This window comes from Labrus mixtus, chromosome 18 (assembly GCF_963584025.1).
Source record: "Labrus mixtus chromosome 18, fLabMix1.1, whole genome shotgun sequence".
Taxonomy (NCBI): Eukaryota; Metazoa; Chordata; class Actinopteri; order Labriformes; family Labridae; genus Labrus; species Labrus mixtus.
Window position 1 is genome coordinate 22,688,080 of NC_083629.1, and position 21,591 is coordinate 22,709,670.

Genomic DNA, 21,591 nt, shown 5'->3' on the forward strand with positions numbered 1-21,591 from the left:
CGAAGTGTAGTCGAAAGGCGTGGACCTGCTCGTTTTTCGCTCCACATCGGCTTCCGTCTCAACCTGACTGTCCGCTGTGCGCATGCGCCGGTCTAATAATTTCCTGCATGTATTTCTCGCTGATGTCGCTCCAGATATGTGAATTTTTCATCCCTTTCTTTTGACTTTTCTTCTATTAAATTGTCATCTGCTGTTCAGTCAACATGAAAACACGATTCGGCACTGTGGACATCCGGGCAGTTATTGCCGAAATCAATGCCAAGTAAGGTGGAAAGTGGCGTAGCCTTTAGCTCGGCGTGCAGAGCTAACCAGCGTTCATGTGGATTTATGGACAGATGTTGACCAACCATTCAACTGTTTTTTTTGCTTGTTCTTTTCAGTTACATCGGCATGAGAGTCAACAACGTGTATGACATCGACAACAAGACGTATCTCATCCGTCTGCAAAAGTAAGAACACTTTGTGAAGTTGGCTCTGCAACAGTTTCACGTTATTGTTTATATGACTGGAAGTTCAGTCAAATGACGTCATGCAAATCAAAAGTTCTCTTAAAACTGTTCATTGATTACAAAGAAGAATACATTCGCGTTGATATAATGGCATGGGCGGTTCTAGGCAGGGGCCAACAGGGGCCAGTGTCCCTGTAACACTGAGCTTGGCCCCCCCTCCAAAAGGAAGAGCCCCCCCTCAAAACACATACACAGTACCTGACTCAACAACTGGACTCACAATCTAGTATTCAATTCTGTTACTGAAACAAATATAAATATTTTATGTTGTGCGCTATTATTTGGCATAATATATTTTTTAAAGCGATCATGTTTGTCTATTTTTGACCTGGGTTTAATGTTCCCCTCTGACAAAACAACTGGCCCCAGTTTGGCCCCCTCGGTAAAAGTGGTCTAGAACCGCCCCTGTATAAAGGTAGTATGAATAAGTATGGTTCAAAGTTGACGTCATGCTGCAGACTTGCTTTGTCATTCTTAAAGTATTATATAAGGTTGTGGTGTCCAAACTTGTTTTTCTCGCTAAAGAAACCCTTTAATGAAAGGAAATCAGATGTTTTGATTTCGTCGTTCTACTTTATTTGTTTTTTTTTCTCAGAATCAAGCCTGTAACGTGGTTCATTTAGCTTGTTTGAAAAAACTTTGCACAAGTTTTTTTTCATAGTTTAGAAAAAAATGTGGAAAATAGTAAAAGCTGTAGATTTAAAACAGCAACAACATACATGTTACTGAACATTTTCTATTTTAGGAATATTGTTCAGCCCTTGTTAACATGAAAAAGAAAAATAAGATAATGTGATAATCAATAAAATCTTCTGATTCTTCATTTGAAGTCACGGGCCGCAAAAAATCCCCTCAAGGGCCGCAAATGGCCCTCGGGCCGCACTTTGGACACCCCTGATATAAGGCTATGTTTGGATTTTTTTTAACCGATGCATTTAATTTATACAAGACATTTGTGTTGGTAAATACATTTTCTAGCTCCTTCTAATTTTTATAATTTTTTGTAAATAAAATCTTTATCTTGTACTTTTTTTTCCAGATGTTTTTCCAGGTTGTTACAAATATTGACACACAAATACAGAAACAGACTGACACTACCAAAAGAAGAAAGATATCAAATTAAGGTTGTTGTGTATCAAACACCTGGTGTGTAAACTTTAAAACCTGAGCAAAGAGGGAAACAAACAGCTCACTAAACTTGTAAAGAAATGTAGGTTATCTCTGATCAAATCAAATCATCATGATCTTACAGAGTTCCTTGTTGATGACCGATACAGATTTAAAAAAAAAAAAAAAAAAAAAAAGCACTTTGAGTCTGTTTGTATAATTAAGTGTCTCGTTGTTGTCTCAGGCCGGACAGCAAAGCCGTTCTCCTGATTGAGTCTGGGACCCGGATTCACTCCACGGACTTTGAATGGCCCAAGAACATGATGCCTTCAGGGTTTGCAATGAAAGTAAGAATATCGTCTTTTCATTTCGATTGACCGGCCTACTGAGTTTTTTAGTTTTTGTTTTAATTATTTGAATATCCTTTTGAGCTGCAGCCAGAGGGTCCCCGGTTCATGTCCCGGTATGAACCAAAGTATGTAAAGTGGTCTGGTTGCTGAAGAGGTGCCAGGTCACCTCCTGAGCAAGGCGCAGAGCTCCGTGTGTAGGAACCTGCACTCTGACATCTGAAGCATGTCTCTTAATAACAGAGTCTAAAATTTGACCTCTGGGATTAATAAAGCATGTCAAAATAAAAATGTCTTACAAACCCATCCATATTTAATTTATGATCGAACACAGAGCAGAACAACTCTCGGTCTATCACTAAACAGATTTGATATTTATCTCATTAGTTTCTTCGCTCCCCCTCCCCCACAAAATCCTCATCAGACCAGTTTTTGTTTATTAATGCTTTACTTGTGATGTTTAAACCATGTTCCTGTGTAGTGTCGTAAGCACCTAAAGACTCGGCGGCTGACCCAGGTTAAGCAGCTCGGCGTTGACAGGATTGTTGACATCCAGTTCGGGTCAGACGAGGCGGCCTACCACTTGATCATTGAGCTCTATGACCGGGTGAGAAAAACACTTTCCAGATGTTTGTCAGGCCTTTTGCTGCAGAGCCCTGACCCCAAACTGTGACACTGAAGCTTCTCCATCTCCTCCTCCAGGGTAACATCATTCTAGCCGACCACGAGTACACCATCCTCAACCTGCTGCGGTTTCGGACCGCCGAGGTAGAAGATGTGAAGATCGCTGTGAGAGAGCGCTACCCTGTGGAGAGTGCTCGCCCCCCTGAACCTCTCATAAGCTTAGAGAGGTGACATCATCATTCTGCATGCTTGACACCTTTGGAAACAATCAGAATGATTCATTAACAAATAAAAACATAAAATCTCTTGTTGCTTTTTTTTTTCTTTTCTGCAGACTCACTGAAATCCTCAGCAAAGCCCAGAACGGAGACCAGGTGAAAAGGGTCCTGAATCCTCACCTTAGTAAGTAGCCGGGCAACCACTTCTGAATCGACAATCTTTAACCCGATACACAAAAAAGTCTCCTTAGCTGAAAATCTTAAACTTCTCTTTGTGATGTAAACAAACAGACTGTTCTGTGTCCTTCTGCAGCATATGGAGCCACGCTGATGGAACACAGCTTGATGGAGGTGGGTCTACCCGCCTCGGTCAAAGTGGACGGCCAAGTTGAAGGTAAAGTTAAGCAGTTAGAGTTTTTTTAAATATTTAATCCCTAATGCTCTGTATCAATCTCTGAATACAGTTTTTGATCTGAATGATTTTTCAGCTGCACATAAAATCCTTGAAGCGCTGCAGATTGCAGAAACGTACATGGAGAGAACGGAGCACTTCACAGGCAAGGTAAAAAAAAAAAAAAAAAGTCTTTCACGAGCATTATTAACCGAGAGGAAATACTTTGTTTTCCTCTTTAAGATCATACATATATTAACTCGTATGCATATGTTTTCATTTAAGGGCTACATCATTCAGAAGAGTGAGAAGAAGCCGAGCTTAATTCCCGGCAAACCCAGCGAAGAACTGCTCACGTAAGAACCCCGCTCACATGATTTTAAAGCTTGTTATTAATATTATTGTTTTTTTGATCATTTAATCACTTGTTTCTATTTCTTGCTGTTATCTTTTTATTTACTTTTAGTTTCTTACATCTTTTTAAATCTTTGTTCCTCTTGGTCTCAGCTCGTGTTGTTGGGTTCTTGTGATGGTTGTTGTGATGGTTCTTGTGATAGTTCTTGTGATGGTTCTTGTGATGGTTCTTATGATGGTTCTTATGATGGTTCTTGTGATGGTTCTTGTGATGGTTCTTGTGATGGTTCTTATGATAGTTCTTGTGATGGTTCTTGTGATGGTTCTTATGATGGTTCTTATGATGGTTCTTGTGATGGTTCTTATGATGGTTCTTGTGATGGTTCTTGTGATGGTTCTTATGATAGTTCTTGTGATGGTTCTTGTGATGGTTCTTATGATGGTTCTTATGATGGTTCTTGTGATGGTTCTTATGATGGTTCTTGTGATGGTTCTTGTGATGGTTCTTATGATGGTTCTTGTGATGGTTCTTATGATGGTTCTTGTGATGGTTCTTGTGATGGTTCTTATGATAGTTCTTGTGATGGTTCTTGTGATGGTTCTTATGATGGTTCTTATGATAGTTCTTGTGATGGTTCTTGTGATGGTTCTTGTGATGGTTCTTCTGATGGTTCTTGTGATGGTTCTTATGATGGTTCTTGTGATGGTTCTTGTGATGATTCTTATGATGGTTCTTATGATAGTTCTTGTGATGGTTCTTGTGATGGTTCTTGTGATGGTTCTTGTGATGGTTCTTGTGATGGTTCTTATGATGGTTCTTGTGATGGTTCTTATGATGGTTCTTGTGATGGTTCTTGTGATGGTTCTTGTGATGGTTCTTGTGTTTCCTGGGTTCTTATGATGGTTCTTGTGATGGTTCTTGTGATGGTTCTTGTGTTTCCTGGGTTCTTATGATGGTTCTTGTGATGGTTCTTGTGATAGTCGGGTTATATATGTCTGTTGGGTATCGTGCACTTTGGGTTCTTTTCTGTTGAATTGTATTTAATTATTTTTAGTATTTTACATTTGTTGTGTTCTTGCTGTTGTTTCTGTTCTTCTGTGTTTGGTTTAGTTTGTTCTTGTTTTTGCTGTTTGTCAAAGCACTTTGTAAACCTGTGTTTTATAAATAAAGTTATTATTATTTATATAACATGTTATTAATGTAAGTCAATGACGCCTTCTTACAGATACGATGAATTCCACCCCTTCCTCTTTGCCCAGCATGCAAAGAGTCACTATCTGGAGTTCGATACTTTTGACAAGGTAGATTTCAGCATGCCTGGTTTTTATTTCTTTTGAATTGTGGTTCTTTCTCCAAATCGTAGGGAATCAAATTGTATTCTCTCCATCAGGCGGTGGATGAGTTCTTCTCCAAGATGGAGAGTCAGAAGATCGACATGAAGGCCCTGCATCAGGAGAAACAGGCTCTGAAGAAGTTGGAGAATGTGAAGAAGGACCACGAGCAGAGGCTGGAGGCCTTGCACCAGGCACAGGTCAGCATAAAGAGAAACTCTTACCTTTTGTTGGATCCTGAGTTACCACTCTACATGAGGTACTGGACCAGCTCTCTGTTCAAAGGGTCTGGTAACCAGCTCGTTGCCGTGGTTACCCAGTCAAGGCAAGCTCCCCTGTTACTGATCAGAGCACCTGGTATGTTGCCATGAAATGTTTTAGAGGCAGGTTTGATTTATCTCTTTGGCTAGAGCAACCAATAGGAACCTTTTTGTAGATGTTGTCACACACTATACCTTTAAGACCACAATCCTCAAAGGAAGAATGTGTGATATGATACACATAAATCCAGCAGATATCAAGTCTATCCTGTGTCTCATGACTGTCTACAATGAGTGAGAAGCTCGAGTCCCGCTGGCTGTGTTGTTGTCAGAGCCGTGTTTACATGGACGGGACGGCCGGCTCCTCCCCTTGTGTATAAAAGCTGTTTTAGTCAAGAACTAGAGAGAAGAAGAAGAACATACTGACTGATCATTTGGATGTCGAGTAAGCGTTTTTAGATCACAGTCACTCTGTTTCAATTTATGAAGCTATGAGTTAACCAAAGAGCGCTAACATTAGCATGCTAACACAACAGTGCAGACCACAGGTGATAGCAGCTCGACCACAGGACAATTTGGTTCCGCCGCTTGCGCTTAGTGGTGTTAAATATGGCGCTTTCTAATTCATTTCTCCTCTGCGCGAACATGAGTGGAGAGGGGTTGGAGGTGTGTAGCTGAGGGAGACAGAAGTGTTGTTTTGGTTTCATGCTGGTGCTCAAGGGCGACATCTACTGGATCAATAAGTCACACATTCTTCCTTTAAGAATGTGAAAAAGCCAATGTCCACACTTTAGACTTTAATTGCAGGTGGTATATTTGATTGCATAATGCAGCAGGGCAAAGCCTATGTGATAAGAAAATGACAAATACTTTTTTAAATAATAATTATCTTCTGCAAATATGCGTATAATCACTCCTACTTTTCCCTTTTTTAGATGAACAAACCATCTTTCTTAACATTGCTAGAAAGTGTCAAGAAGAGTTGCTTTGTGTGTTGCAGGAGGTGGACAGGGTCAAAGGTGAGCTGGTGGAGATGAACCTGCCCGTGGTGGAGAGAGCGCTGCAGGTGGTGCGAAGCGCGCTGGCCAATCAGGTGGACTGGACCGAGATCGGCATTCTGGTCAAAGAAGCTCAAGCTGCGGGAGACCCCGTAGCCTGCGCCATCAAGGAGCTGAAGCTGCAGACCAACCACATCACCATGCTTCTAAAGTAAGATGACCACTGATGACGCAGAAACAAGTAGCACGGAAACACTCTGCTTCATGTGTGTCCCGCCCCTCTCAAGGAATCCGTACGTTTCTGAGGACGACCCGCAAGAGGAGGAGAAGAGAGACGTGGTGGAGGGGAAAGGGAAGAAGAACAAGAACAAAGACAAAGGACAGAACAAGAAGCTGCAAAAGGACAAACCCATGCTGGTGGACGTGGACCTCGGCCTGTCGGCTTACGCCAACGCCAAAAAGTAAGTTCCACATGTCATTCTTGAGACACAGAAGTCAGCTTCAGTGTTTTCTTCACAGCTGACGGACATTTTTTTATTGTTCTTATTTAAGGTACTACGACTGCAAACGCAGTGCTGAAAAGAAAGAACATAAAACAATCGAAGCTGCAGGAAAAGTAAGAACGCTTTACAGTTTTGCATTTTAGATCATTTGCAGTTTAACTTGCAAACTAAATGTCGACTGTTCTTCCTGTTTTTATCCCTTTTCAGGCGATGAAATCTGCAGAGAAGAAAACACAGAAAACACTCAAAGAGGTGCAGACAGTGACCACCATCCAGAAGGCCAGAAAAGTCTACTGGTAAGACCAACATGACACGATGCACCTGAACTCATTCAGCAGCGATGTGAGGAGCTGTAAAGCCTTTGAATTATCATTAACCATTTCTCCTCTTCTGTGCAGGTTTGAGAAGTTCTTATGGTTCATCAGTTCAGAGAATTATCTCGTCATCGCAGGACGAGATCAGCAGCAGAACGAGATGATTGTGAAACGCTACCTCCGAGCAGGTGAGGAAAGAAACTGCCTTTAAACACTTCACCTGAAAGTGAAGGAAAGAGTCAAACATGAGCTCATTTGTACGGAAGCCCTAAGCAGACACGCATCCAAACATTTGATCTGCTACATTTTCCTGTGATTACGAGTTCATTTAAGTCGTAGTTGCTTGACTTATTGTTCTCGTTATCTCAGGATATCAAAGCTGGTTGTCTCCATAATAACATCTTATCTCATCGTAAGATAACAAAGCTGGTTATTCATGATGGCAGGATCATACAGTCCTCGTCACACTGGTCGCAGGTTCGATTCTCGTTCTCAACACTGTCCTGAATCAAACAAAAAGCAGCAAAAAATGATCTTGGAAAATAAAATAATATAAGAGAGAAGAAATAGGCTTGTCACTGTGAGAGACCCAACCACAACATACCAATCTGTCATTGCTTATGTTAATGTGGTACGTTAAAGGTGACATATCCTCCTCCTCTTCAACCAGTTTAAATAAGTCTCAGAGCTCCTCAAAACATGTCTGTGAAGTTTCTTGTTCTAAATCCACTCTGATCCTGTATTTCATCATGTCTATAAACCCCTCTATTTCAGCCCTGCTCAGAACAGACTGTTTCTGTGTCTGTACCTTTAAATATGTAAATGAGCTGTGTCTGACCACGCCCCCTCTCTGGAAGGGCTTGGGTGTACTCGGTGCTTTCTCGCTCCATGTCCTATTGTTTACGGTGAGAAGGCAGACTCAGAGGGCAGAACAAACACCTAGCTGTGGGAGTGTCACCCACCTGGGGGAGGGGCTACTGCCCTTTGTGATGTCATCAAGGGAAAGTGGCCAAACGGCTTGTTTGAGCGCACAGAAAAATGGAGTCAATAGAATGTAAGGAGGCATGTTCGCTTAGTCAGTCGCCCTCATATGTAACTTTATTTCTTCAGGTGATATCTATGTCCACGCTGACCTCCACGGAGCGACTAGTTGTGTCATCAAAAACCCCTCAGGTGAGACTACTTGACTTGTTTTTTTGTTTTTTTTAAATCAGGTTTTTGGAGCTTGTGTGGTTTGTTACTTTGTTCAATCTCCTCGTCCTCCCGCTGCAGGTGAGACCATCCCTCCACGTACCCTGACAGAAGCGGGCACCATGTCTGTGTGCTATAGTGCCGCCTGGGACGCCAAGATCATCACCAGCGCTTGGTGGGTTCATCATCATCAGGTGAGTTATCCATATGAGAGGACTGAAATCCTCAACTTACCCACATCTTTTTTATATTTCTCACATAATTAAAGTTTTACAGTAATGGAATTGTTGGAAAATGGAAAACACTGATGCATGTATTTTCTCTCTGTAGGTGTCTAAGACGGCTCCGACCGGCGAGTACTTGACCACTGGGAGTTTCATGATCAGAGGTAGAACATGCTGAAGTTTAAGATTTTGAATCCACATATGGGACGTCCGGTGTCTGAATGAAGATCTCTAACGTTTGTTCTCAGGAAAGAAAAACTTTCTGCCTCCTTCCTACTTGATTATGGGCTTTGGATTTCTCTTCAAGGTAAATCAAAAAACAAAAAAAAACCTTTGAGTGCACAATTTTTTAACTCTTTAGTCCTCGTCAGCAAGAATTAAGTTTCATGCCGGCCGCTGTGCAGGTGGACGATGAGGGTGTGTCCAGGCACCGAGGGGAGAGGAAGGTGAAGACTGTGGAGGACGACATGGAGGAGGTGGCGTCTTCAACCTCCGAGCTGTTAGAGGAGGGAGAGGAGCTCACAGGTAACACACACACACACAGAATTATGACTTCATGGGGACGACCGGATTCAAACCCACTCTGCCGCCTTTTGCAGGTGATGACAGCAGTGACGACGATCAAGCGGCAGAAGATGGAGAGAAGGATAAGAAGAATAAAAAGACGGGGGCGGGGGGTGATGGTGCGAGTGGAGAACTGGCCGCTGTTCCCGAGGAGGAGGACAACCTGGAAGCGGAGGAAGACAGCGGAGAGGAAGAGGAGACGGGTGAAGAATTTAGCTTTCCAGATACGACCATCTCCCTCTCGCATTTACAGCCCAGCAGGTGAAGAGCTGTTACCGACGCTGGGAAAACAGATCCGCGCACATGACGATGAGTTGAACTCAATTAATAAAAAGTGTCTCCATTTGTTTCTAGGAGCGCTCAGAACCCTGGTTTCAAACAGGAAGTGACCACACAGGTAATCAGTTTCACCTTAATCTCAGTGAATACTTAAAGACGTCATGATGGTGATAATTCATTCATTTCTCTTCAGGCTGAGGCAGAAGACTCCCAGGTGAAGAAACACATGACTGCCAAGCAGAGGAGGTAAATGAATGGAGTTAAAGATGGAGTTCTTAAAGGGATACTTCACCCGTCATTTGAGGAAATAAGAATCTTTCCCGTCTCAGGGGAAAACGAGGGCGGGATGCACGACCATTCAAAAATACTACCAGGTTTCTAATGATACAAAGCTTAATGCAAACGGGTGAAGTTTCCCTTTAAATTACACTAAAGAGGCTTTCAGTAACTTAGTTTAACGGGGGGGGGGGGGGGGATGTCAACCTTTCTTCATTCCTTATAAGTGGATCCAGGGTGTTTTAAAAAAAATGTTTAACCCTCAGGTGTTTTTGTCTTTGCAACCAGAGAGGAGAAGAAGAAGAAGCAGAAACAGGACGGCTGTGACATCGAGGAGAAGACCGAGACTTCAGCGGGTGGATCTGCAGGTGATCAGGGATCCAAAGGAGGAGGAGGAGGAGGAGGAGGAGGAGGAGGAGGAGGAGGCCCCTCCCAGCCGCAGCTGAAGAGAGGTCAAAAGGTAAAGAGTTTGTAGATAAGATGTTCTGCTGTGATCGGACTTTAAACGATACAGATGACTAACATTTAAAGGGAATGCAGGACAAAATAATGATGGTTACATATCACTAAACAATAAACATGCCCTATCATGTCACAGTGTGTGTTCAGTGCTCAATCTGTGTTTGTGATGTCACTCCAGAACAAGTTAAAGAAGATCAAAGAGAAGTACAAAGACCAGGATGAAGAGGACCGGGAGCTGATGATGCAGCTGCTTGGGGTACGTCGTTCACTATGTACGGTCCATCCGCTGCTGCTGCTGGTCAAGTCCATGCGGTCCTCAAACACACTTTTTAAAACTGACTAAGGCCCCCCGTGTCCACTTTGCTGCACGTCCGTCCTGTCTCCATGACAACGGCTGCTGTAAGACCACCACTGCTCCTTTGTTTTGTTTTTTTTACTGTATGTTTTTTTGACATCGGTTACACCCTCGCAGACATGGAGCAAAGAGGATGTGGGCACAAGACACGATCAGTAGGTGGCAAAAATCAGACATTAGGAAAAGAGCGCAGGTGACGTCAACAGCGCCCTTTCTGAAAATTGTAGGCGCTCAGAGCGGCCGCACAAAAAAGGCAGTTCTCCCCTGCTGCTGCGAACGCCCTCTCCTCATCGAAAACAATTTTAGAAAGATGCTAACGCTCAGTGGACACCGGGGGCCTAACATTGTTATTGCTCTCCTTTCTTAGTCAGCCGGTTCCACCAAGGACGAGAAGGAAAAGGGGAAGAAAGGGAAGAAAGGGAAGGGGAAAGACGAACCCGTAAGGAAACCGGCTCCTCAGAAACAACCGCAGAAACCTCGGCCCGTGGAGACGGCGGTGAAGAAGGCCGAGGCGACGGGAGAAGGGGAGGTGGTGAATGAGGAGAAACGACCAGGAGAGGAGGGAGAAGCTGCTGAACAGGAGGACAAGGTACCAATTCAATGAAAGTTATCTCTAAAACTCTAAGAAATCATATTTTGTCTGTTTGTTTGTTTATTATAGATGCTGTCCTCTTTTTTTTTTCAGGAAGATGACGTGGACCAGGACAACCCCGGAGCAGAGGTGAGTCCTTAACCTGAACATTTTTGATAAAAATAAAAAGCCTTTTGTTAATTCCCTTCTGAATATTTATCTTATTTTGGTGGGTACATGTTTGTTTGTTACTGACATTAGTGTGACTGATGTTTACCTGTGTGCAGGAAGCAGAGAACCTGCTCACCTCTCTGACGGGCCAGCCTCATGCTGAAGACGTGCTGCTGTTTGCTGTGCCCGTCTGCGCTCCATACACCGCCCTCACCAACTACAAGTGAGTGCACTTAACCTTTACATACGCAAGAGGCAAAGTGAAGCATGCACAGGCCTAAAAAGAGTCGCTTCTGTTTCACAGACACAAAGTGAAACTGACCCCTGGAGCCCAGAAGAAAGGCAAAGGTAAACACAGAGACGCATTAAAAACCCGTTCACTTTCTCAGTATGTGTTAATAAACGAATGCTTCTGGATTCGACGGTGATGTTGTTTATTTTTCTTACTAGCCGCACGCACTGCGGTCCTCAGCTTCACAAAAACCAAAGAGACCTCGCCCCGAGAGAAGGACCTGTTCCGCAGTGTCAAGGTAAAGACGTCTGCTGCACATGACAAGAGATCGTCCATTCTGTTCGTTGCTTTTGAATGATTAAGTTGTGTTTGTAGTCAAGTCCACATTAACGAGACCAGAGTGTTGAACTCTTTTTGAGCATTTTTGCCGTTATTGGAAAGGACAGCTGAAGAGAGACTGTGGGTGCATCCGAATTGCCAAGTACCTACTCAATCTGTCAGTAGGCAGTAGACATTACTTTACCATCCGTGCTGTATACTCTTAGTATCTACTGTTCAGTAGGAGCGCACAGTAGGCCGATATTTGTTCCCACTTCGTCTGATTCAGTCAGTATGGAAGTGGCGTCATTTACGTTTCCCGAGCCGGCCGCATCCAGTCGTTTTCTTTTTTTTTTGTTTAGCTTTATTCAAGAAGAGTAATGCACATAAACAGTCAGGTAAACAAAAAACAATATCACAAGTAAAAACAGATTAAATAACTAAATAACATACAGTACATAAAGGAAAGTACAAATGAAAGACAGTAATATACAGAATATAAAATAAACCAATAAAGACGCATTTAAATAGTGAAATCATTATTTAAATAGAGGGGGAAAGGTTTTATAATAATGCAGACATTTGTTTTATTTTCTGTTGTTAATTAAAAGTAGTGATTTCAGTCAAGACTTTAAATGAAGAGGAGGAGAGAGGGAGGGATGGATGACATACAGCAAAGGGTCCGAGGTCAGATTGGAGATGAAGACTACAGCCTCCGTACAGGGCGGGCGCTGCATAATAGGAGATCCTTTGTCCCTACAGCCATGAGGCATTATAACACACAGGCCAATGGTAGCAGCTCATGACTGTATCTGTGGGTGGAACGTTACTGTCTGCCTTTTTCTTGTTTCTCTCCCCAACACCCTGGTGATTTGTGCCATTATAAGAAGCATTTAAGAATATAAAGACTTATAGTATTTTAATTATCTGTTAATATCCATGTTTTGTTTTCTCTGTTTGTTCTATTTTTTCGAACTTGTTAGATGAATAAAGTATTTATCTCTCCATCTGCTAGGCTATCTGGAGCCATTTTGTTTCTCTTTGTAAAACAGTTCAAACTATCCCCTCTCTTATCTCCTATTTTTTTGTTTGCAGGACACGGATCTCTCCAGGAACATGCCGGGCAAAGTGAAAGTGTCCGCTCCAAACCTGCTGGCTGCCAAGAAGAAATGAGCTGAGCGGAGAGATGTACATTCAGTCTTTCATCAACAATTCAAAGCTGACGACGTCACTGGATCAGGAGAGTCCTCCTGTGTGATTAAGACTGATTTTTATTTTCTGAACTGATCGAGCCACGTCTGTGTAGAATGAAAAAAAACAAACCATGTAAATAAACAAATCAGACCAAAACTGAAACGTATAGTACGTGTTTATTCTTTGAGTACAAAGTACCGGTACACATTGTATTCTACAATAAAAAACACCAAGGGAACATTGTGCAAACCAGGCAAATACAAACACGGCCCTGCTGACATCAGGCGTCTCAGTGCAACGCGGCTCAACATCCCGACCAATCGCATTCTCTCACTCATCGATTCAATTAAAGTTCAGATGCTACACGAGCCGCTCAGGAGAATGTAAAGGCTTCAGAAGCCTTTTAGAAGACGAAAAAGAAAAGTCACATTACCTCACAAATATATAAATAACTACTTAAAAGTACAAATCAACAGTTCTGAGAGGAGAGTCGTTTGAAATGAAGCACGAGTCGTAGGTCTGTTTTGAAGTTAAACACTCGATTTAGCCGAATACTCGAAGAAATCAATGAAGCGACAGGCTCCCAAAAATAAAATACGCACCATTAAAGCAAACCTGGCACCTCCGCATTTAGTGTTGGTCAAACTTTGGAGGAAAACCAGAAGAAAAAAAAAAACATTTTCGTCCCATGAGAGGTGTTTCTGTTGGTCTGAAGGAACCAAACTCTCTCCTTTAATCCTACCAGAGGTTTAATGTGTGTGTGGAGGAAAAGGGACCTCTGGAAAACACTGAAACCCAAAACTCCAAACGATTACTTTTGCTCTCTAGCCTCCTTCTCAGGATTTCTTCCTGAATTCCTCCAACATGAAAGTTGTTTAATTTTCCGACTGAAAGGTGGGAACAAAAAAGGAAGCCAGCAGTAGTTGAACATCTCTCTCTCTCTCTCTCTCTTCTCTCGTATGGAAGAGCTCAGTAACACCTGGACTGATGCTTCCTCTCTAAAAAGATTCTCCTGGCTTTGCAAAAAGTTCAACTTATGAGATAATGAGGAGACAAATAATAACACGCTTTGGAAACCCTTCAAACCTCAATGTGCCGGTCAGCCTTCCTAAAAGCTTCACTGCTCTTCACTATTGCTCAGAGATTTCTTTTCATGTACGCAAGTGTCCACACACACACACAGACACACACACACACACATTAACTTAATGCTTTGAGGGTGGCGTTCATCTCGTCCATACATACACATCACGTTGTAATTGTCTGCAGTAGATGACGGCCTAGGAGCCCAGTGTGTTGACCCGTGACATCCTCAGTTTGAGGCTGTGCAGGAGGTGTTTGGGTAAGCAGTCCCAGTAACTCGACAAGCGCTCCCTGTGCTGCAGGATGGCCTCCATGCAGAACCTGGAGGGTAAGGAGGGGGGAGGAGGGGGGAGAGACAGGTTAATATGAGATCAAAACACACGACAGAAATCTGGATTGTAGAGCGTCGTCTTTTCTCCTGCGCACGCTCACCTCACGAGAGATTTGGGCTGAACGTTGAACACCAGGAGCTCGTTGCTGTGAGCCTGCCACGTTAAAAAAAAAAAAAAGGAGTCAGAATTAGAGGACAACTCTTTATGTGTGTGAAAAAAAAAAAAAAGTGGTCCATTTTAGATTCTTACAGCTCTTTGATGAGACAGCAGGTTGTTGGCACATCCTCCAAACACAAACACCTCGCCGTCAGGACCCGAGCACGCCGAGTGCCACAGCCTGAAACACACAGGATGTTGATGATGATGTCATCAAGTCCCTTTGGTACACAGCAGCGCACAAACATGTGAGTGTTCACGATCATACGAGTCATTTACCTCGGCCTCTCCGTGTGATGGTGTTTGAAAGGCTTCCATTCATTTTTGCTCACGTAGTAGAGCCACGCATCGCCTGAAAAAAGACATACCTCCGTGAGAGCAGATCTTACTCGGAAGTGGAAAAGATGATCTCTTTTTTTTTTAAACATATGTTCAGCTCACTCAGCGTTTCTCTTTCTGTGGTGAAACCTCCGAATAGGAAGATGTGGTCCGGCGACACGGGGGTGAAGGAGTGCCAAGAGCGGCCGACGGGACCCTGCTGAGGAACGCTCCTACAGCCAGGTAGGGAGGGGGGGAGGGGGAGGGGTCACAGAGGAACAAGACAAATACAGATGTGAGAAGTCGCTAAAACGTGGATATGAGACAAACAAAAATGCAGATAGTAGATAGAGAAGTTTTGACACATATTGGCAAATATCCCCGTCTATAATGAGCTTCATCTTCCTTCCACACTCACAAAAAGGCCCCTTTTCATGTTAGTGAGAAGACCCAACACTTACATTTCATGCCACTCCCACGTGTCCAGGTCGATGTAGTACAGGTCGTTTAGCCGGTAGTTCTGTGGACAGGCGGACACAGAGGTGGGAATTGGAAATATACAAATTCATACAAGGAATTAGGGCTGGCAAATACATCAAGTTAAGATATATCAAGTTAAGATATATCGATATATTTTCAAACAAGATATAGGGTAAGACAATATCGTTAATATGGATATAGTTTATGTTGCATTAAAATAACGTTCTTCCAGTGCCAGGTCACCTTTTTCTCATCTCACTGATGATGACTGACTGTCTGTTCCTCTTCACCCTGCTCCTCCTCTCTCTCTCTTTTATTGTATTTAAGGAACATTTTTATTTTATAATATTACTTTTTAAATTCACAAACAGGTAGTTTATTTTTCCATGTGTTTTCACTGTTAATAAAAATACATATCCATATATATCGAGATATGAGTTTTGGTCCATATCGCCCAGCCCTACAAGGAATACAAAGGAGAATAAAAAAATGTCGAATCGGACCAAAAAAAAAAAAAAAAGGCTGACGGGGGGCAATGGGTAACGACAGAGCCGGACACACCGCAAAACAACTAGGGCGACAACCGCTCACTGATGGTCCAACTAGGAACGACGGGCGACGATCTCCTTGGCGTGTCAGAGCCTTTAAGGGAGTTTAGACCAAACTAATCTTTGTAATCTCAGGAGCAGCTGAGAGCAGAGGTGTGAAACATCTGGACTTTCCCTCTGATATCCTATCACCTGGTGGCTTCTTAATGTTGTACCAGACAGGTAGGATGTGCGTTCCTATTGGTTCATTGATCTATTGTTGTTTGATGTGGAGAGAACAGATTTGACGTCTTCTCTTCGAGCTGCATGTGGTAAAAAAGGTTTTTGACTCGCAGCACCAAGTTTGTACTTCTTCAGAGAACTAGCAGATCTCATATTTTTGGAAGCAATTTCTCTCTCACGCCTGCATCACAGCAGAGATTCTAAACTCGTGCACATCTCAAAGTTTTTAGTTAACTCACCTTGTATCGTCCGCCAAACACGTAGCCTCTGTTACCGACGGTGGCGCAGGCGTGAGCTGCTCTGGGCGACGGCGTGTTTCCCTACATCAGGCAGAAACAGAGGAGACGAAGGATGTCAGATATATTTCAGTGTCTTATATTTAATCCATGTCGGGGACAGAGGAGAGGCCGTCTGTTCGGCTTGTATAATGTGTGTGTAATGGTGCATTCGTGTGGTGTCGGGAAACATCGGGAAAACGAGTTTCCGAGTCGTAAAATGCACATGAAACTCGGAAAAGAATTAGGTGCCCGACTTCCCGACTTGACGTCAGAATCGTCATCACACGGGGGGGCAAAATATGTTTTGTTAATGTTAAGATACTTTTTATTAATTCACATATTGCTCATCAAATTTTTGCTCAAATATAACTTTTTTTCTTCGTAGCATCAACGCTGTTTTTTGTGCTGTTGTTACAACATTCAGACTTTCAGAACTGAAATCACTTGAACACACTGAAGTAGGAAGAACGACTTCCAAACTCAGAAACTCAGGACCACCCGAGCAGCGCCTGAATGCAGCATATGACCGACTTGTATGAGGTGACTTTGACGAGTATTCTGGGCGCAGGTTTACCGTGGTGATCGGCTGACTCCATGTTGATGTTTCCAGGTCCAGGATGTGAACGTGGTTGTTCCAGCCTCGCCCAGGGCTGTCCCACTGCGGCAGAAGAAAACAACATACAACAAGAACATAATCAACACATTCAGATTTGAAACATTAAACTATCACATAAGGAGAAGTTTTGTTCACGGACCACGAGTGAGGAGGATTCATCGTACTCGAAAGTCCCTCGATGAGATCCCTGTGCGGAGTAGCCATAGCCGCCGAAGAATATGAGTCTGTGGAAACACAAAAATCCACCCCAACATAAGAATGAGTTATTAGTCTTATTCTCCCACTAATTGTTTAAAGTCTTTATATGTGATTTTTTGATCCAGCAGGTGTCGCCCTTGAGCACCAGCATGAAACCAAAACAACTCGCGCTGCATTGTTGTGTTAGCATGCTAATGCTAGCTATCTTTATTACGCTCGTATCTTCACACTGCATGTAAATTTACCTGAAATGAGCGTGATCTAGAAACACAGTTAAGCAGTGAGTACAGTATGTTATTTTACAACTTTTATACGTGAGGGGAGGAGTCAGCCGGCCGTCCGGGCGATGTAAACAAACTGAAGATAGGACTCTGAAAACTCTGAAAACATCACAGACAGTGGGACTCGGGTGTTACACACATTGTAGACAGTCATGACTCACAGAGTTATTTTCAGAGGATATACTTGATTTCTACATTTAAGTGTGAAAAATCACATAGAAAGACTTTAATGTTTAACATGATCATCACATTAAAGTGGCTTCATTCACATGACATAAAGCCTTGGTTTTAAATATTGTATGTATGTATATAAGCACATTAATATTAACTTGACAACAAATTCAAGAGGAAAAAAACAACAGAGTTCCCACTCTTTTCCAGAGATTATTTTCAGGACATTTTCAGCGATGATCGAGCTGGTATGACAGTCCGTGATCGTTTTCTCTTTTTGTGAAGGATCTTTTCGCTCCATCCTCTCGACTAAATTGTAAATAAATATCCACTTTTGACACGAGGTGGGGGGAAGGCGGAGCCATTACATTATCTGTAGACTTCCATTCAATCTGTGTTGTGGATTAATGTAACAAATAAATACTTTTATTAACGTGTGGCGGTGAAAATGTCCAACTCTGTAGGAGAGTGTTGGAATAATTATCCAGGACAACATGTGATTTTCCAGGACGAATGGGAACCCTGAAACAAGAACACGGTCATTCCTCACCTGTTCCTCTGAACCCAGCACCCGAGCTTATCCTTGCAGGACGGAGGCATTCCCTTCAGATCTCTCATTTCCTCCCAAACGAGGCTTGGAGCTCTCAGGGGGAGGCGGTAGATCTACAAAGCCCGGCATAGAATAAGAGCGGTCTGAGAGATGGTTGAATCAAAACAAAAAGCAGCCTGACCCACGTTGATATCTAATATTTAAACATGAAGAGAAGGTGTCAAAGCTTCATTAAACACATTAGCTTGTACCCTGTTTGTGTTTCCCCTGGCGTGATGACCTCCAAATAGGTAGAGGACTCCATCGACGCACACCCCACAGCTGCCTGACATGGATGTGTGCAGGTTTCCTCCAGCTGCATGCTTTGTCCTGTGAACAAAATGTTTTGAGGTGTTTATTTTATTTGGAAAGATATCAAAATAGTGGTAGAAGGATTTGAATCTTTTTAAAACTTTTCTTTTTACCACACTCCTGATTCCATGTTGTACGTCCAGATCTCATTTCTTGGTAAATAAAGGTCAAAGAATCCGTGGTTTTGGGCGTTCTTGTAGAGACGAGGGATGAAATGTCATTTATTGAAGACAGATTTTCATAAATAAAGTTAAAAAATAAGTGATTTTGGAGTCCTTACCTTGTATCCACCCCACACATACATTATGTTTCTGTCAATAACTGCTATATGACCACTGCGCTCGGCTGGGGAGTCCAACTCAAACGACTCGGACGCTTCTGTGTCCAAGGGCTGCTCATCCTCTACCTCCTCTTCATCGTCCTCCTCCTCGTCCTCCTCATCCATGTCGTCATTCACCATCCACGCAAACAGCCTGTCGTCTTCATCCCCGTCCCCGTCTCCATCTCCATCCGAGTCGTTGTCATCCTCTCTGGCTGGCGCGTCGCCCATGTCCTCCTCCATCTCTGCCTCTATCTCTGCCATGTCGGAAGAGCCTCTTGTCACCTGTGAAGGCAATGAGCGAGAAAGACGAAGTTATCCAGCCGGGTCGGAGCTGATGGGATTATTCTGTTATTACATGATGCACACACACCACACATTCCAATCTGCACATTGCACTTTGACACCCTGAACACTTTACACTGTTTACATTATTCTATATTTTGTATATTCAAATATTTATTTTTTAAATTTTACATTATATTCTATATTACTGTATATATGTGTATTAGTAATTTGAGTGTTATTGCATGGCCTTGCTGAACAGTCTTTACATTTCACTGCACATCTGTATGAGCATGTGACAAATACAAATCTTGAATCTTGAATTAACTGATTTGTTTTTCCCCCAATCATCTAAAAATAGGCAGAAAAACAACCCACCTTTAAGACACGGGATGTGAGGAAATGACAAGAGATTCGTCAGCAAGTAAATAGAGATTAGGGTGCAGAAAAATGCAATTTAAGATTAAAGAAATGAAGGTCATACTGTGCAATATTTATTTTATATTTCTGCATTATTTTACATTTCATACTGTGCAATATTTATTTATATTTCTGCAATATTTTACATTTCATACTGTGCAATATTTATTTATATTTCTGCAATATTTTAAATTTCATACTGTGCAATATTTATTTTATATTTCTGCATTATTTTACATTTCATACTGTGCAATATTTATTTTATATTTCTGCAATATTTTAAATTTCATACTGTGCAATATTTATTTTATATTTCTGCATTATTTTACATTTCATACTGTGCAATATTTATTTTATATTTCTGCAATATTTTAAATTTCATACTGTGCAATATTTATTTATATTTCTGCAATATTTTACATTTCATACTGTGCAATATTTATTTATATTTCTGCAATATTTTAAATTTCATACTGTGCAATATTTATTTTATATTTCTGCATTATTTTACATTTCATACTGTGCAATATTTATTTTATATTTCTGCAATATTTTAAATTTCATACTGTGCAATATTTATTTATATTTCTGCATTATTTTACATTTCATACTGTGCAATATTTATTTTATATTTCTGCAATATTTTTAATTTCATACTGTGCAATATTTATTTTATATTTCTGCATTATTTTACATTTCATACTGTGCAATATTTATTTTATATTTCTGCAATATCTATTTATATTCTGTTATGCTACTACCTGTAAATAACTCCTACCATACATTGCCCATCTTACCTGAATGAGAGTTCCTTTTTTTAAATTTCCTTCTTTTGTTGTTTTTAGCTGTGGATGCTTGTATGTGTGTGCACTTTAAGGTGAAGCCAAATAATTTCGTTGTACAATAATGATAATAAAGACATTCTATCTACTCTGTGTTGCAAACATTACATCACTTTTGCTGATTTATCCTCCTCTTCAATGGAGTGAATAGTAAATGTTAGAATCAGAGGAGCTGCTTGTCAACAGGCAGGAGAGGCAGCTGCTTGGGGCCCCAGATCAGTGGGGGGCCACAAGGGTTGACAAACATTAAACTAACAGTGGCTTAAAATGTGCAAATTCTGCATTGACTGTAGGAGACCTCCTTAAGGGGGCCCCATCTGACAGCACTCACTCTCGTTGCCCTGCTAAGTGTAGCATGCATTATTGCTGTGAAAACCAAAGTTAGTCAGTGGTCAACAAAGAGAAATGAAGAGATGGATTATCTGTAAATGGGAGACACCAGCAGCAGACATGATGTTTATAATTCAGGGCGACAGACCAGCTAGCTCGCAGCACGGTTACTCAGTGTTGACCTACTTTAATGGCTTAACTTTTAGGGTACTACACCAATGCTTTCTGATAGCTTAGCTTTTGCACCAATGACAAAAACGTGCCCTAATGGTGGAAATGTGTTTATTTATCAGTTTAAAAGACCCTGAACTACATAGCAGGTGAACAAGCTAGCGAGCCCCAAACAGCTGTTCGTCAGTCGGTGTCCCTGTGGCTGCTAGATAAAAAATAAACAAAACTCCGTATTATCGATAAACACGTTATTACCGGAGCTCGACCACGTGTAGCTTCAGTCCTGTGTTATAATTCGTTCACCCCACCACCGTCGTTATCTTACCTTTGTCAGATGTTTGTTTTTCTGCAAATTTCAAAAGTAGTACGCCATCTATGGAAGGTCATCACAAGCGTTCTGGGGGCACGACCGGAAACAGTCGACTTGTTAAAGCCGCCATCTTGGTGAGGTCAGACTGAAACAAACCAGTCGTTCGTCACGTCCTACAGTTTAATCTTTCAATTTTGTGTTTTTAGTGACTTAACAGGGTGAAAACTCTATTTTTTTTTATATATTCAGAGTTAGGTAATTATAAAACTCTCAAAAGTGTAATTCCAGAGTACACTGACAAATACTTTTCTTTAATTTAAGAGTCAGTGTCTATATCTGTGTAATCCTATTGAGCCCCCAAATCTCAAAAGTAAACAAACAATAAATAAAAATCTTATGGGCACAATGTTTTTCCTAAACTTTTTGTGATTCAAGAGGCTACGTATAATCCACTTCATATAAAGCAGATTTTATATCTATACAGCAATTGTCTGTTGCTAGAAAATATTTTTCAAAAGGTCTAAAAATCATTTCTT

At 41.8% G+C, this 21,591-nt stretch overlaps 2 protein-coding genes across 2 annotated transcripts; one reads left to right on the forward strand and one right to left on the reverse strand.

Annotated features, from left to right (window-relative positions):
• The first annotated feature begins 75 nt into the window (after window positions 1-75).
• LOC132992742 (ribosome quality control complex subunit NEMF-like) lies at window positions 76-12,956 on the forward strand. Its single transcript, XM_061062216.1, has 32 exons — window positions 76-262; window positions 381-449; window positions 1,861-1,963; window positions 2,445-2,570; window positions 2,666-2,814; window positions 2,922-2,989; window positions 3,119-3,199; window positions 3,270-3,367; window positions 3,482-3,552; window positions 4,777-4,852; window positions 4,942-5,082; window positions 6,143-6,351; window positions 6,428-6,601; window positions 6,693-6,756; window positions 6,851-6,939; window positions 7,042-7,145; window positions 8,068-8,130; window positions 8,230-8,342; window positions 8,479-8,536; window positions 8,621-8,679; window positions 8,777-8,897; window positions 8,972-9,197; window positions 9,291-9,333; window positions 9,409-9,461; window positions 9,780-9,951; window positions 10,132-10,209; window positions 10,676-10,897; window positions 10,994-11,029; window positions 11,167-11,273; window positions 11,355-11,398; window positions 11,501-11,580; window positions 12,696-12,956. Exons 1-32 carry the CDS (start codon window positions 204-206, stop codon window positions 12,771-12,773), a joined length of 3,234 nt encoding a protein of 1,077 aa, XP_060918199.1. The 5' UTR covers window positions 76-203; the 3' UTR covers window positions 12,774-12,956.
• Window positions 12,952-21,182, reverse strand: klhdc2 (kelch domain containing 2). Its single transcript, XM_061062217.1, has 14 exons — window positions 21,071-21,182; window positions 18,659-18,982; window positions 18,492-18,571; window positions 18,279-18,396; window positions 18,028-18,140; window positions 16,967-17,051; window positions 16,786-16,869; window positions 16,173-16,253; window positions 15,145-15,203; window positions 14,807-14,916; window positions 14,645-14,717; window positions 14,459-14,546; window positions 14,310-14,362; window positions 12,952-14,198 (listed from the first exon to the last, which is right to left on the reverse strand). The coding sequence occupies exons 2-14, from the start codon at window positions 18,959-18,961 to the stop codon at window positions 14,075-14,077; spliced, it is 1,371 nt and encodes a 456-aa protein (XP_060918200.1). The 5' UTR covers window positions 18,962-18,982; window positions 21,071-21,182; the 3' UTR covers window positions 12,952-14,074.
• Window positions 21,183-21,591: the final 409 nt, after the last annotated feature.